The 18,240-nt window shown below is 33.4% G+C and overlaps 1 protein-coding gene across 1 annotated transcript; it reads right to left on the reverse strand.

Annotated features, from left to right (window-relative positions):
• Positions 1-10,636: 10,636 nt before the first annotated feature.
• LOC139890271 (dirigent protein 11) lies at positions 10,637-11,185 on the reverse strand. Its single transcript, XM_071873164.1, has one exon. The coding sequence runs from the start codon at positions 11,183-11,185 to the stop codon at positions 10,637-10,639; it is 549 nt and encodes a 182-aa protein (XP_071729265.1).
• Positions 11,186-18,240: the final 7,055 nt, after the last annotated feature.

Genomic DNA, 18,240 nt, shown 5'->3' on the forward strand with positions numbered 1-18,240 from the left:
CCTTTATTTGAGTAGTAAGGTTATTATGAATCATTATATTCATAGATTTTACTCGAATGGGTTCTCTGTCCTTCCTGCTCAAGGCATCAGCTACCACATTTGCCTTCCCCGGGTGGTAACGAATCTCAAAGTCGTAATCATTCAATAATTCAATCCACCTACGCTGCCTCATATTCAGTTGTTTCTGATTAAATATGTGTTGAAGACTTTTGTGGTCGGTATATATAATACTTTTGACCCCATATAAGTAGTGCCTCCAAGTCTTTAATGCAAAAACAACCGCGCCTAATTCCAAATCATGCGTCGTATAATTTTGTTCGTGAATCTTCAATTGTCTAGACGCATAAGCAATCACCTTCGTTCGTTGCATTAATACACAACCGAGACCTTGCTTTGATGCGTCACAATATATCACAAAATCATCATTCCCTTCATGCAATGACAATATAGGTGCCGTAGTTAGCTTTTTCTTCAATAACTGAAACGCTTTCTCTTGTTCATCATTCCATTCAAATTTCTTCCCATTATGCGTTAATGCAGTCAAGGGTTTTGCTATTCTGGAAAAGTCTTGGATGAACCTTCTGTAGTAACCAGCTAGTCCTAAAAACTGGCGTATGTGTTTCGGAGTTTTTGGGGTTTCCCACTTTTCAACAGTTTCTATCTTTGCCGGATCCACCTTAATACCTTCTTTGTTCACTATGTGACCGAGGAATTGAACTTCTTCCAACCAAAATGCACACTTTGAAAACTTAGCGTACAATTCTTCCTTCCTCAATACTTCTAACACCTTTCTCAAATGTTCACCGTGTTCTTGGTCATTCTTTGAGTAAATAAGTATGTCATCAATGAAAACAATGACAAACTTGTCAAGGTATGGTCCACACACTCGGTTCATAAGGTCCATGAACACAGCTGGTGCATTAGTTAAACCAAACGGCATGACCATAAACTCGTAATGACCGTAACGTGTTCTGAAAGCAGTCTTTGGAATATCATCTTCTTTCACCCGCATTTGATGATACCCGGAACGTAAGTCAATCTTTGAATAAACAGACGAGCCTTGTAGTTGATCAAATAAGTCGTCGATTCTCGGTAGTGGGTAGCGGTTCTTGATGGTAAGTTTGTTCAACTCTCGGTAGTCGATACACAACATGAATGTACCATCTTTCTTCTTGACAAACAAAACAGGAGCTCCCCACGGTAATGTGCTTGGTCGAATGAAACCACGCTCTAAAAGTTCTTGTAATTGGCTTTGCAGTTCTTTCATCTCACTGGGTGCGAGTCTGTAAGGAGCACGAGCTATTGGTGCAGCTCCTGGTACAAGATCTATTTGAAATTCAACGGATCGATGTGGGGGTAATCCCGGTAATTCTTTCGGAAATACATCGGGAAATTCTTTTGCAATGGGAACATCATTGATGCTCTTTTCTTCAGTTTGTACTTTTTTGACGTGTGCTAGAACAGCATAGCAACCTTTTCTTATTAGTTTTTGTGCCTTCAAATTACTAATAAGATGTAGCTTCGTGTTGCCCTTTTCTCCGTACACCATTAAGGGTTTTCCTTTTTCTCGTATAATGCGATTTGCATTTTTGTAACAAACGATCTCTGCTTTCACTTCTTTTAACCAGTCCATACCGATTATCACATCAAAACTCCCTAACTATACTGGTATCAAATTAATCTTAAATGTTTCGCTAACCAGTTTAATTTCTCGATTCCGACATATATTATCTGCTGAAATTAATTTACCATTTGCTAATTCGAGTAAAAATTTACTATCCAAAGGCGTCAATGGACAACTTAATTTAGCACAAAAATCTCTACTCATATAGCTTCTATCCGCACCTGAATCAAATAAAACGTAAGCAGATTTATTATCAATAAGAAACGTACCCGTAACAAGCTCCGGGTCTTCCTGTGCCTCTGCCGCATTAATATTGAAAACTCTTCCGCGGCCTTGTCCATTCGTGTTCTCCTGGTTCGGGCAATTTCTAATAATGTGGCCGGTTTTCCACATTTATAACAAACTACATTGGCATAACTTGCTCCGACACTACTTGCTCCGCCATTACTCGTTCCGACACCATTTGTTCCTTTCGTTCTATTAACCCCTGGTCCGTAGACCTCACACTTCGCCGCGCTATGACCATTTCTTTTACACTTGTTGCAAAATTTGGTGCAGAACCCCGAGTGATACTTTTCACACCTTTGGCATAGCTGCTTCTAATTGTTGTTGTTGTTGCGGTTATTATTGTTGTTGGGATGATTGTTGTAGTTGCTGCTGTTGTTGTTGTTGTTGTTGTTGGGCCGTTTGTTATAGTTGCGATTGATGTTGCGATTGTTGGGATAATTGTTGCGATTATTGTTGTAATTGCTGTTGTTGTTGTATTGGTGATTCTTATCACCGTTTTCCTCCCACTTTCTTTTGACTTGCTTCACATTGGCCTCTTCAGCAGTCTGTTCTTTAATTCTTTCTTCAATCTGGTTCACTAGTTTGTGAGCCATTCTACATGCCTGTTGTATGGAGGCGGGCTCGTGTGAACTTATATCTTCTTGGATTCTTTCCGATAATCCTTTCACAAACGCGTCGATCTTCTCTTCCTCATCTTCGAATGCTCCCGGACACAATAGGCACAATTCTGTGAATCGTCTTTCGTACGTGGTAATATCAAATCCTTGGGTTCGTAACCCTCTAAGTTCTGTCTTGAACTTATTGACCTCGGTTCTGGGACGGTACTTCTCGTTCATCAAGTGCTTAAATGCTGACCACGGTAGTGCGTACGCATCGTCTTGTCCCACTTGCTCTAGATAGGTATTCCACCATGTTAACGCAGAACCTGTGAAGGTATGCGTAGCGTACTTCACTTTGTCCTCTTCGGTACACTTACTTATGGCAAACACCGATTCGACCTTCTCGGTCCACTGTTTCAATCCGATCGGTCCTTCGGTTCCATCAAATTCCAAAGGTTTGCAGGCAGTGAATTCTTTGTAGGTGCATCCTACACGATTTCATGTACTGCTAGATCCAAGGTTATTGTTGGTATGTAGCGCAGCCTATACTGCGGCTATGTTTGAAGCTAGAAAAGTACGGAATTCCTCTTCATTCATATTCACGGTGTTTCGAGTAGTCGGTGCCATTTCCTTCAAAATAGTCAAATGGAACAAGTTAATCATACAGAATATTAAGAGTAGTTAATAGTATTTCGTAGCATAATATGAACTCATTTATAAAAGCTTTTTCTTCATATTAGCGTTTTATAAGTTTAAATTCGGGTAGTACCTACCCGTTAAGTTCATACTTAGTAGCTAATATACAATTCAACTACTACAATTCTATATGAAAAACTGATTATAATAATATTTTGTGTTCAAACTTTTACACAATATTTTACAAACTTACAATACCGCTTATTTTACATATAGCATGAAATATAGCACACAATAAATTTGATACAAGATGGTTGTAAAGATAATTCTAGCTAGTACACAAGTTGTTCAGCAAAGGCAATAAAGACACATAATTCATACGTCTAGAAACAAGTCATGCATTCTGGTTTTACTAGGATTACTTCCCATCCTTGGTCTTGTGGAACATAACCGTTATGGCCGTTGATAAGACAGCGTGTTGTAACGTCGTCAAAGGGACGAGGGTTACGTAATGTCCAACAGTCTCGTAACAATCTAAAAACCTCATTTCTTACCCCAATTACCGACTCCGTCACTTGTGGAAACGTTTTGTTTAATAGTTGTAGCCCGATGTTCTTGTTCTCACTTTGGTGAGAAGCGAACATTACTAATCCGTAAGCATAACATGCTTCTTTATGTTGCATGTTAGCCGCTTTTTCTAAATCACAAAGTCCAATATTCGGATATATTGAGTCAAAATAATTTCTTAACCCATTGCGTAAAATAGCATTTGGGTTTCCCGCAATATATGCGTCAAAGTAAACACATCGTAACTTATGGATTTCCCAATGTGATATCCCCCATCTTTCGAACGAAAGCCTTTTATAAACCAAGACATTCTTGGAACGTTCTTCGAATGTCTTACAAACTGATCTCGCCTTAAATAGTTGTGCCGAAGAATTCCGACCGACTCTAGACAAGATTTCATCAATCATGTCTCCGGGTAGGTCTCTTAAAATATTGGGTTGTCTATCCATTTTGTGTTTTTATACTGTAAAATAGACAAGAGTTAGATTCATAAAAAAAAATACTTATTAATACAAGCAATTTTTACTTATATCATAAAGCATAAGCACACTATATTACATATATTACACTACACGAATACAACTATCTTATTCCGACTCGCTTGTTTCTTCTTCTTCGGTTTTGGTTCGTTTTGCCAAGTTTCTAGGGATATATGATGTTCCCCTAATACGAGCCGTCGTTTTCCACATTGGTTTAGAAAAACCTGGTGGTTTAGAGGTTTCCGGGTCATTGTTACAACTTAAGGACTTCGGGGGTTGACGATACATATAAAGTTCATCGGGGTTGGAATTAGATTTCTCTATTTTTATGCCCTTTCCCTTATTATTTTATTTTGCCTTTTTAAATTCAGTTGGGGTAATTTCTATAACATCATCGGAATTCTCGTCGGAATCCGATTCATCGGAGAATTGGTAATCCTCCCAATATTTTGCTTCCTTGGCGAAAACACCATTGACCATAATTAACCTTGGTCGGTTGGTTGAGGATTTTCTTTTACTTAACCGTTTTATTATTTCCCCCACCGGTTCTATTTCTTCATCCGGTTCCGATTCTTCTTCCGGTTCCGATTCTTCTTCCGGTTCCAACTCTTCTTCCGGTTCCTCTTCGGGAACTTGTGAATCAGTCCACGAATCATTCCAATTTACATTTGAATCTTCATTATTATTAGGTGAGTCAATGGGACTTGTTCTAGAGGTAGACATCTATCACATAATATCAAACGTGTTAAGAGATTAATATATCACATAATATTCACATGTTAAAAATATATAGTTTCCAACAAAATTTGTTAAGCAATCATTTTTCAAGTAAACACGGTCGAAGTCCAGACTCACTAATGCATTCTAACAAACTCGATAAGACACACTAATGCAAAATTCTGGTTCTCTAAGACCAACGCTCGGATACCAACTGAAATGTCCCGTTCTTATTGATTAAAAACGTTCCATATTAGTTGATTTCGTTGCGAGGTTTTGACCTCTATATGAGACGTTTTTCAAAGACTGCATTCATTTTTAAAACAAACCATAACCTTTATTTTATAGATAAAGGTTTTAAAAAGCTTTACGTAGATTATCAAATAATGATAATCTAAAATATCCTGTTTACACACGACCATTACATAATGGTTTACAATACAAATATGTTACAACAAAATAAGTTTCTTGAATGCAGTTTTTACACAATATCATACAAGCATGGACTCCAAATCTCGTCCTTATTTAAGTATGCGACAGCGGAAGCTCTTAATAATCACCTGAGAATAAACATGCTTAAAACGTCAACAAAAATGTTGGTGAGTTATAGGTTTAACCTATATATATCAAATCATAATAATTGACCACAAGATTTCATATTTCAATACACATCCCATACATAGAGATAAAAATCATTCATATGGTGAACACTTGGTAACCGACATTAACAAGATGCATATATAAGAATATCCCCATCATTCCGGGACACCCTTCGGATATGATATAAATTTCGAAGTACTAAAGCATCCGGTACTTTGGATGGGGTTTGTTAGGCCCAATAGATCTATCTTTAGGATTCGCGTCAATTAGGGTGTTTGTTCCCTAATTCTTAGATTACCAGACTTAATAAAAAGGGGCATATTCGATTTCGATAATTCAACCATAGAATGTAGTTTCACGTACTTGTGTCTATTTTGTAAATCATTTATAAAACCTGCATGTATTCTCATCCCAAAAATATTAGATTTTAAAAGTGGGACTATAACTCACTTTCACAGATTTTTACTTCGTCGGGAAGTAAGACTTGGCCACTGGTTGATTCACGAACCTATAACAATATATACATATATATCAAAGTATGTTCAAAATATATTTACAACACTTTTAATATATTTTGATGTTTTAAGTTTATTAAGTCAGCTGTCCTCGTTAGTAACCTACAACTAGTTGTCCACAGTTAGATGTACAGAAATAAATAGATAAATATTATCTTGAATCAATCCACGACCCAGTGTATACGTATCTCAGTATTGATCACAACTCAAACTATATATATTTTGGAATCAACCTCAACCCTGTATAGCTAACTCCAACATTCACATATAGAGTGTCTATGGTTGTTCCGAAATATATATAGATGTGTCGACATGATAGGTCGAAACATTGTATACGTGTCTATGGTATCTCAAGATTACATAATATACAATACAAGTTGATTAAGTTATGGTTGGAATAGATTTGTTACCAATTTTCACGTAGCTAAAATGAGAAAAATTATCCAATCTTGTTTTACCCATAACTTCTTCATTTTAAATCCGTTTTGAGTGAATCAAATTGCTATGGTTTCATATTGAACTCTATTTTATGAATCTAAACAGAAAAAATATAGGTTTATAGTCAGAAAAATAAGTTACAAGTCGTTTTTGTAAAGGTAGTCATTTCAGTCGAAAGAACGACGTCTAGATGACCATTTTAGAAAACATACTTCCACTTTGAGTTTAACCATAATTTTTGGATATAGTTTCATGTTCATAATAAAAATCATTTTCTCAGAATAACAACTTTTAAATCAAAGTTTATCATAGTTTTTAATTAACTAACCCAAAACAGCCCGCGGTGTTACTACGACGGCGTAAATCCGGTTTTACGGTGTTTTTCGTGTTTCCAGGTTTTAAATAATTAAGTTAGCATATCATATAGATATAAAACATGTGTTTAGTTGATTTTAAAAGTCAAGTTAGAAGGATTAACTTTTGTTTGCGAACAAGTTTAGAATTAACTAAACTATGTTCTAGTGATTACAAGTTTAAACCTTCGAATAAGATAGCTTTATATGTATGAATCGAATGATGTTACAAACATCATTACTACATTAAGTTCTTTGGATAAACCTACTGGAAAAGAGAAAAATGGATCTAGCTTCAACGGATCCTTGGATGGCTTGAAGTTCTTGAAGCAGAATCATGACACGAAAACAAGTTCAAGTAAGATCATCACTTGAAATAAGATTGTTATAGTTATAGAAATTGAACCAAAGTTTGAATATGATTATTACCTTGTATTAGAATGATAACCTACTGTAAGAAACAAAGATTTCTTGAGGTTGGATGATCACCTTACAAGATTGGAAGTGAGCTAGCAAACTTGAAAGTATTCTTGATTTTATGTAACTAGAACTTGTAGAATATATGAAGAACACTTAGAACTTGAAGATAGAACTTGAGAGAGATCAATTAGATGAAGAAAATTGAAGAATGAAAGTGTTTGTAGGTGTTTTTGGTCGTTGGTGTATGGATTAGATATAAAGGATATGTAATTTTGTTTTCATGTAAATAAGTCATGAATGATTACTCATATTTTTATAATTTTATGAGATATTTCATGCTAGTTGCCAAATGATGGTTCCCACATGTATTAGGTGACTCACATGGGCTGCTAAGAGCTGATCATTGGAGTGTATATACCAATAGTACATACATCTAAAAGCTGTGTATTGTACGAGTACGAATACGGGTGCATACGAGTAGAATTGTTGATGAAACTGAACGAGGATGTAATTGTAAGCATTTTTGTTAAGTAGAAGTATTTTGATAAGTGTATTGAAGTCTTTCAAAAGTGTATAAATACATATTAAAACACTACATGTATATACATTTTAACTGAGTCGTTAAGTCATCGTTAGTCGTTACATGTAAGTGTTGTTTTGAAACCTTTAGGTTAACGATCTTGTTAAATGTTGTTAACCCAATGTTTATAATATCAAATGAGATTTTAAATTATTATATTATCATGATATTATCATGTATGAATATCTCTTAATATGATATATATACATTAAATGTCTTTACAACGATAATCGTTACATATATGTCTCGTTTAAAAATCATTAAGTTAGTAGTCTTGTTTTTACATATGTAGTTCATTGTTAATATACTTAATGATATGTTTACTTATCATAGTATCATGTTAACTATATATATATCCATATATATGTCATCATATAGTTTTTACAAGTTTTAACGTTCGTGAATCACCGGTCAACTTGGGTGGTCAATTGTCTATATGAAACATATTTCAATTAATCAAGTTTTAACAAGTTTGATTGCTTAACATGTTGGAAACATTTAATCATGTAAATATCAATCTCAATTAATATATATAAACATGGAAAAGTTCGGGTCACTACAACAATAACGTCATTACATAATTGAATGTGTTAAATCGATAACGTAAATCACGGTTGGGGATTCATGCATCAACACTTTATACGTTTATAGGGATTTTAATGTTTAGATGAAATTCTCTATGATTATTATACAAGTTTATTAGTTTCTTCCGAAAAAAGTAGATTTGCATTATTCACCATTCTATTAAACACATCTCGAGCTTTTGAATTGAATCTATATGAAAAGGGGGATTTTTTGTCCTGTGTCTTCACATACCTTTTCATCCATTAAAATCGCATTTATTAATAAATAATTAGGAGTTATATTACAATGATTAATTTCTTCTAACAAATCTTTTTCATAACAATTTTTTCCCTTGAATTTTATCACATGAAGTCTCTTTTCATCAGTTCTTGGCTTCATAAATTCATCAACATACCAATGATTAACATTTTCTTGCTTTCATATATTCATCAACGTACAATGATTAACATTTACTAACAGATAATTATTTCAAGAACTATTGGAGACTTTCTATAGGTTTCCTGGTTTTTGATACTGGGTTTTTAACTTCTATAATATTGATGTTAAAACAAGAATCTTTAGACTCTAAGCGGCAGTCAAGTCGGCAATAAATCGAGTCAACAACAAGTGTCGATTTATTGGCGACTCGACTACCGCTTAGAGCCTAAATTGAACTTCATGCAAGTTTATAATCAATGGAAATTTGATCGTACCATTTTCATAGCGTCTCACACTTTTTTTAACCTACTTATTGGCCGGAGGTCCATTCGAAAACAATCTCTTCATAGAACATTGAGAGAGATGACATTTTTGCTTCTTTTCGTGTGTTTCACTATGTGTAGAGAAATGACTTCTATTTATTTTTGAATTGGGGAAAAATTGTCTACATCTTACCTCTCCATACCCCACGTATGTAAGATTGGGTTTTGTTGTTGTATACTTTAGATAACCCAAAACAATTGGATCTTGAAGAAGAAATATGTTTGTTTTTTTTTGGAGGAATTAAGCGATAATTTATGGGTTTGGGGTTCTTGATTGAATTGAGATTTTTATTATACAGATTTGGATAAAATGAACGTTGTATGGGTTTATAGATTTATAGTTTTTGATAAAATAACCATCACAAGTTAGTTCAATGGTAAAGAAAACCTTCTACATTTTAACCTTTTTAGTTTTCGATAAAAGAGGAGCACCGTATAAAACTGGCACTTCTTGTAACCTAATCAAATAGGAGATAAATATTATTCTGAGTGGAATGAATATGGGATATTGGGATATATATACATTCTTGAGTACAATGAATATAGAGACTACATGATTGAATAATGTCTGCAGCCATCACAGCTTCTTTCTTTCAACCCATTTTGACAATCTAGGCTATGTTTGGCACGGAGCTGTTTGAAGCTTTTTGAAGCTTTTAGCTTTTTAACTTTTATGAAAAAACTCTTATTTAGTAAAAAGCTTTGTTTGGCTAGAAGAGCTTTAAAGCTTTTAGTGAGATTAAAGAAGCTCCTAAAAGCTCTCAAATTAAACGCTTTGTTGAGTAACGTTTAGAAAAGATAAAAGCGTTTGGTGTTTTAAATTTCTTAAATACCCTAATCCAATATATTATTCTGTATAAATTCTCCACGTAAATCCAATAGAGTTTGGATTATCCAGTTTCTAATATAATATTATAATATTAAGATTACAAGAATGTATCAAGTACATTCTAATAGATGAGATATTGCTCTTAGCCATTAACACGTTTGTATTTTCTAACGATATTTCTATTACTACTTTTATTTATTATGCACAACATTAATAGTTTAATCATTATACTATTTTTTTTTTTTTTTTTTTTTTTTGTTAATAACTTGTTTCACTAAAATAAGATGATATTATTTAATATTAAGTGTTTTTAATAATTTAGTAGTATTATATATGTTTTCGGTTATTAGTAGTATTATATATGTTTTCGGTTATTTGGTAATGACTATGTTTTATTAAACTAAAATAATGATATTTAAGTATTTTTTTCTAGTGTCCATTTTTGTCATTTTAATTATTTTATAACAGCTCCAGCTACTTTGCCAAACAATTAAATACATTTAAAAAGCTTCAGCTAAACGCTTTCAGCTAAACGCCTGCAGCTAAACACTTGCAGCTTCCAGCTAGTTTTGCCAAACATACCCCTAATTGATTCCTCATTCTAGGAAAACAATGTCTCTCAAACTTATTAGAAATAAACAAAAACGTTAAGATATTGTTCGTTGCTCATCCTGGTGTCATTTTAGACCTATTCGGATACTTGAGATGTAGTTTAATATGATACGGTACAACAAGATCCGTATCACGACCATCTTTCTGTGTCAAAACCGCTATTCCACGTACGAAAGCAAACGAGCCTGTACCCCCGACAACAGTTAGTTCATCTTTATGACCACTACCCGAGTTTTTAGCCTGAATACCAACACTACCCGAGTATGCATGGGTATCGAACGTAAGATAAATAATGTTGAATCCTGACCCTGAAAATTCGTTAACAGGGACAATAAAGCCTTGTGCTTTCCCAATAACTCGCGAAGTATTCTTGGGCCCTTTTGTTAAAACACGGTGGAAGATCAAGGCGCCAGCGTCTTGTGGGGCCACGGTTTGTGTATTTGGTAGTGTGGCTGTTTTTGGTTGTTGTATGTATAACGATAAGGCTAACCATGGCTTTGAAGATGAGTTTTTGTGTGGTATGGGCGAAAGAGTGGCTAGAAGTACAACCAAAAGGATCGCTAATGATACTAACACACAAAATGTATATTTGTTAGAAAGCATAATTACAGAATTATGATACTAGCTGTAAGCTTGGGTTAGATTTTATATCTTCTAAGGACTTAAAAGTTTCTGGCCACCTAAATCACTTTTGCTACCAAATACACCAAGAATCCAGATGTTATGTATTGTTGATCACAAAAATGCAAAATATAAAAATATAATATTAGAATACTCGAAGCAGCTAATATAACTAAATGAATCCCTTGATGATCAATATAATATACAGTAATTATTATTGGTTCTAAGTTGAGCTTAGAATTGTTATAATTCAGTAGGCTTATAACTACCTTTAGTGGTTTGATTCTTGATGTTATAATTCAGTAGGCTTATAACTACCTTTAGTGGTTTGATTCTTGATGTTATAATTCAGTAGGCTTATAACTACCTTTAGTGATTTGATTCTTGATTTAGAATACTAATAATGAAGTGTAAGAACAAAGATGATAATGGAGAGAAAGAAAGAAACACTTTGTAAGTGTGAGAAATGGTGCAAGTTTAATGCTTGCATTCATGAGTATTTATAGCCTAAAATCTCAATATAAAAATACATACTTTGTGTACCAAAATTGACTATATGTATACACCAAAATTGACTATCCATATCTATATTATTATTATTATTATAACACTCCCCCTTGGATAGCAATTTTATTTTGTTGAAGATCAACTATAAATTACTGCCTCGTTAAAAACCTTGCTAAAGAAAACCCAGTGGGAAAAAACTTTAGCTAAGGGAAAAAGAGTGCAGCATGGAGTTGACTCCCCCTCAAGTAGACATCGCTTCAGCTGTTACATCTTTTGAACATGTCTCATGCCAATGTTATGAACGTGTGTTCTGAAAATAGCAGTTGGAAGTGCTTTCGTGAAAAGATCAGCAGAGTTTTTGCTAGATTGCACATATCTCATTTCAATCTGGTTGTCCTTAATGAGATTTTGAGTGTATGAGAAGAATCTAGGTGGTATGTGTTTTGTTCGGTCACTTTTGATATACCCTTCTTTCATCTGTGCTATGCAAGCTGCATTATCTTCATAGATAGTTGTTGGACTTTTATCGCGTTCTAGTCCACAAGAATCAGTAATGAGTTGTGTCATTGATCTCAACCAAAAACATTCTCGAGTAGCTTCATGTAATGCAATCACTTCGGCATGATTTGACGATGTAGCAACAAGTGTTTGTTTTTGAGAACGCCATGATATTGCAGTACCTCCATTTAGGAATACATATCCAGTTTGAGATTTAGCTTTATGTGGATCAGATAAATAACCTGCATCTGCATAACCAACCAAATCTTGTTTTGATTCGTTAGAATAAAATAATCCTAAATCAGTAGTTCCTCGAAGGTATCGAAATATGTGTTTGATCCCATTCCAGTGTCTTTTGGTAGGAGCAGAGCTGAACCTTGCCAATAAATTAACTGCAAAAGAAATGTCAGGTCTTGTACAATTTGTAAGATACATAAGAGCTCCAATTGCACTAAGATATGGTACTTCTGGTCCAAGAATGTCTTCTTGATCTTCACATGGACGAAATGGATCAGCTTCAACATTGAGTGATCTAACAACCATAGGAGTACTTAATGGTTTTGCCTTGTCCATATTGAAACGTTTCAAAATCTTTTCAGTATATGTTGTTTGATGTACAAGTAAACCATTAGGCATATGCTCAATTTGTAAACCAAGGCAATACTTGGTTTTTCCGAGATCTTTCATTTCAAATTCTTTCTTTAGAAGTTGAATGGCTTCATAGATCTCTTTATTTGTACCTATGATGTTAAGATCATCAACATAAACAGCTATGATCACATATCCGGATGTTGTTTTCTTAATGAAAACACAAGGGCAAGTAAGGTTATTTGTATACCCTTTGCTTATCAAGTAATCACTTAATCGGTTATACCACATACGTCCCGATTGTTTTAACCCATATAAAGATCTTTGTAATTTAATCGAATACATTTCTTTGGGTTTTGCATTTGATGCTTCTGGTACCTTAAATCCTTCAGGTAACTTCATATATATATCACTATCAAGTGATCCATATAGATAAGCAGTCACAACATCCATGAGATGCATTTCTAAATTTTTAGAAACTGCTAGACTGATTAAGTACCTAAAAGTAATTGCATCCATAACAGGAGAATAAGTTTCTTCATAATCAATTCCCGGTCTTTGAGAAAAACCTTGAGCTACAAGTCTAGCTTTATACCTTGTAACTTCATTTTTCTCATTTCTTTTTCGGACAAAAATCCATCTGTATCCTACAGGTTTCACATCTTTAGGAGTGAGAATGATGGATCCGAAAACTTTTCTTTTATTGAGTGATTCTAATTCAGCTCGTATTGCTTCTTTCCATTGAGCCCAATCATGTCTATTTTGACATTCAACCATAGATGTTGGTTCTGGATCATCATCATTATTCATGATGTCATATGCAACATTAAATGAAAATTTCTCATCAAGATTTTTCATTTCATTTCGGTTCCATAATATTTTTGAATATGCATAATTGATTGCAATTTCTGTATTGACATCATCAATCTCCTCTGCAGTAGGAGTACTGATTTGTGGTTCTTCTTGAACACTTTCTTTTACTTCATTATCAGCTGATTTTCTTTTTCGAGGATTTTTATCCTTTGAACCGATTGGTCTTCCACGTTTCTGACGTGGCAAAGATTCATGAGTGACGTTATTGCCAGCTTTTGGAATTTCAATTCGAGCTGGAGTATTTACTGCTGGTATATATGATTTTGTCACCGTTTTTGTATCTGTAAATGCATCAGGCAATTGATTTGCAAGTTCTTGTATATGCATTATCTTTTGAACTTCTGTCTCGCATTCTTTTGTGCGAGGATCAAGATACTTTAATTGAGGTTCACACCATGAAACATCATTTTCTTTATTTTTCATTTCTCCCCCTAATCTAGGGAACAATGTTTCATTAAAATGACAATCAGCAAAACGTGCTGTAAAAACGTCACCTGTCATAGGTTCAATATACCTTAATATTGAAGATGTTTCATATCCAACATATATTTCCAACCTCCTTTGAGGACCCATTTTTGTACGTTGTGGTGTCGCAATTGGAACATACACTGCACAACCAAATGTTCTAAGATGGGAAATATTTGGCTCTTGACCAAAAGCAAGTTGTAGGGGGGAATATTTATGACTTGCACTTGGTCTGATGCGAATCAATGCAGCAGCATGTAAAATTGCATGACCCCATATAGATACAGGGAGTTTTGTTCTCATTATCAATGGTCTAGCGATTAACTGTAAACGTTTAATCAATGACTCGGCTAAACCATTTTGTGTATGCACATGAGCAACAGAATGTTCAACAACAATTCCTATAGACATGCAATAGTCATTAAATGCTTGAGATGTAAATTCACCAGCATTATCAAGTCTCACCCTTTTAATGGTGTAATCAGGAAAATGAGCTCTCAATTTAATAATTTGGGCAAGAAATTTTGCAAATGCCACATTACGGCTTGATAACAGACAAACATGAGACCATCTGCTAGATGCGTCTATTAGAACCATGAAATATCTAAATGGTCCACATGGTGGATGAATTGGTCCACATATATCACCTTGAATTCTTTCAAGAAACATTGGTGATTCTTTCTCAACCTTAAGTGGTGAGGGTCTAGTTATCAATTTTCCAAGAGAGCAAGATGTACATGGAACCATTGTATCATGATGGATTTTTCTATCCTTTAGTGGATGTCCATGAGTACATTCAATAATCCTTTTCATCATTGTTGATCCTGAATGGCCTAATCTGTTATGCCATAAACTGAATACACCAGGATCAATATATTTTTCGTTAACTACCATATGTATTTCTGGTACATTTATATGTGTATAATGTAATCCAGAACTAAGTCTTGGCAGTTTTTCAACCACATGACTCTTGTCAGTGATACTTAAATATTTCTCATTTTCTGTTGTCACTGACTGATAATCATACCTGTTAAGGTATATGTCGGAGAAACTCAATAAATTTCTGCTTGACTTGGGAGAAAATAAGGCATCATTTATTAAAAATTTTGTACCATTTGGTAGTATGAAATTTGCCTTTCCTATCCCTTTTATCAAGTTAGCAGGTCCTGATATTGTATGTATAGTTCCTTCCGTTGGTTTTAGATCAATAAAATATTTCTCGGATTTAAGTATAGTGTGTGTAGTTCCACTGTCTGCTATACAGAGATCTCCACCACTTGATTGATGTTGTATTCCAGCAAAATTCATATTGAACTTCATATATAAGAAATAAATAGTGAGTACATTAATATTACACAATATTTTAAACGCAAATAGATAGTACTGAAACATTTAGCAAACATAATGACAAAGACAGACGATATTAAATCGTTTATTTTTCAAAAGACACACAACTTAAACATTCAAGAAATCTTCATATAAATCAGATGGTTTCTCAGTGACTGTTGGATCAATATTATCCACAAAATTTACTTCCTTTTCTTTACCTTTCAGCGAATCCTGATACATCTTAACAAGATGTTTAGATGTTCGGCAAGTATTAGTCCAGTGGCCCATTCTACCACATCTGTAGCAAGATTCTTCAGAATTTTTAGAAGAATTTTCTTCAACATCTTGTTTAATGGGCTTGTTTTGTGGTTGATATTTATATTTTCGTGGATTACTATTTCTTTGACCACCACGGCCACGACCACGACCACGTCCACGCCCATTACCATTACCATAAGGATGGTTTCTACCATAGTTATGGCTTTTGGCATGATGATGGTGATGGTTATTATAACCACGACCTTGCCCGCGTCCTTGTCCCTGTTTATAATTATTTGCAGTATTTGCTTCAGGGATTGCAAGTGTACCAGTAGGACGGGATTGCTGATTTTTCATTAATAGCTCATCATTTTGCTCTGCAACTAAGAGATATGAATTAAGTTCAGGATATGTTTTGAACTTTAGCATTCTCAAATTTCTTTGCACTGTGATGTTTGCAGCATTCATTGTGGAGAAAGTTTTCTCCATCATGTCTGCATCACTAATTTCATGTCCACAGAATTTAAGTTGTGAACATGTATTATACAGAGCTGAGCTGTATTCATTTACTTTCTTAAAGTCTTGGAACCTTAATGTTCTCCATTGTTCCATTGCAGCTGGAAGTAAAATTTCTCTTTGATTATTGAATCTGCTTTTGAGACCTTCCCATAAAACATGGGGATCTTCTACAGTCACATAATTATTTTGTAAGCATTCATCAATATGTTGATGAATAAAGCAACATGCCGTAGCTTGTTCTTTTTCAGAACAAGTGTTGTTTTCATTTATGGTTTCAAGAATGCCCATTGATTTAAGATGCATTTTTACTTTTATAACCCATGGCATGTAGTTGTTTCCAGTTGATTCTAAAGGAGTAAATTTAAGCTTTTCCAGATTCGATATTTTCTATTATCAAAAATTAAAACAAACATCATGATAAATTAGAGTCAATTTATATTCATAAGTATATAAACATTAAACATAAATTTAATATAACATAAATGATAAGTAGGTGACAGTGTCGACCATGTGTAAGCAATCATAAATAAATGTTATATAATAAAAATATAAATATTAGTAAACATAAATGAAAATTTGGCGACAGTGTCGACCATATATTTTTTCAGGTGGTATAACCGACCTATATCATTCTGGTGGTATAACCGACCATATATCATTCTGGTGGTATAACCGACCATATATCATTTTGGTGGTATAACCGACCATATATCATTTTGGTGGCAGAGCCAACCATATTTAGTATTAAGATTATCGTGCTGATAACGTGTTATAATTCAGTAGGCTTATAACTACCTTTAGTGGTTTGATTCTTGATGTTATAATTCAGTAGGCTTATAACTACCTTTAGTGGTTTGATTCTTGATGTTATATTTCAGTAGGCTTATAACTACCTTTAGTGATTTGATTCTTGATTTAGAATACTAATAATGAAGTGTAAGAACAAAGATGATAATGGAGAGAAAGAAAGAAACACTTTGTAAGTGTGAGAAATGGTGCAAGTTTAATGCTTGCATTCATGAGTATTTATAGCCTAAAATCTCAATATAAAAATACATACTTTGTGTACCAAAATTGACTATATGTATACACCAAAATTGACTATCCATATCTATATTATTATTATTATTATAACAAGAATCATTTTAAAAGAGATTAGTTATTGTAGTTTTGATATTTTCACAAGAGGTGTCGTTTTAAATTTCATTAGCAACATATTTTGGGGTGACTAGGTAAATGGTAAAAAAAAATCACAGAATAACCCGGTTAAACTGCATACATCTTAATATTAAAATAATCGCCACTCCAATAACCTGAACAGAAATAACCTTATCTATTTTCTAATAACCCCACGTTTACAAGAGAAATTGTTTGAAACATATAGAATAAAAACTTACTGACACTCGTAGAGATTGTGTATACCATATCTCTTGTCGATTATAGAAAATATGTAATATATGTAAAAAAGATAAAAATGTTTGATGTAATTTAGTGAAAGTTACAAGGACTATCAGTGTGATTTTAAAAGGATAAAGATGATTGATATAATTTAATATAAACGACAAGGACTATTAATATCAGTATAATTAATAAAAATAAAATGTGCATTTTGTTTAACGACATCCCCAATCGTTAACGTGCATAAAATAATTGTACAATTTGATAACTGTCACTATAAAATCAATATATAATTGTCATGTACAACCGTTTTATGCACGTTAACGACAGCTCAAAGGGTTTTTGGAAGCAAATCCAAAAAAAATTATAAATAATTATAAATAAATAAATAAATAATACTTAATAAGTTAATAAATAAAATAAATTAATATAATATATAAATATAATACATGATTAAATAAATATTATAAAACGAATAAATAAAAATGAATGAATAAATAAAAAAATAAATTGATTAATTAATTATAAATAAATTAATAAATTAAATTAAATAATGATAAATATAAACAAGACGCCTAAAATACAAATTTTGACCCAAAACA

The sequence above is a fragment of the Rutidosis leptorrhynchoides genome, chromosome 2 (genome assembly GCF_046630445.1).
Source record: "Rutidosis leptorrhynchoides isolate AG116_Rl617_1_P2 chromosome 2, CSIRO_AGI_Rlap_v1, whole genome shotgun sequence".
Lineage (NCBI taxonomy): Eukaryota > Viridiplantae > Streptophyta > Magnoliopsida > Asterales > Asteraceae > Rutidosis > Rutidosis leptorrhynchoides.

Coding starts and splice junctions, on each gene's coding strand:
- LOC139890271 (XM_071873164.1), bottom strand. CDS start 11,185: ATGCTTTCTAACAAATATACATTTTGTGTGTTAGTATCATTAGCGATC.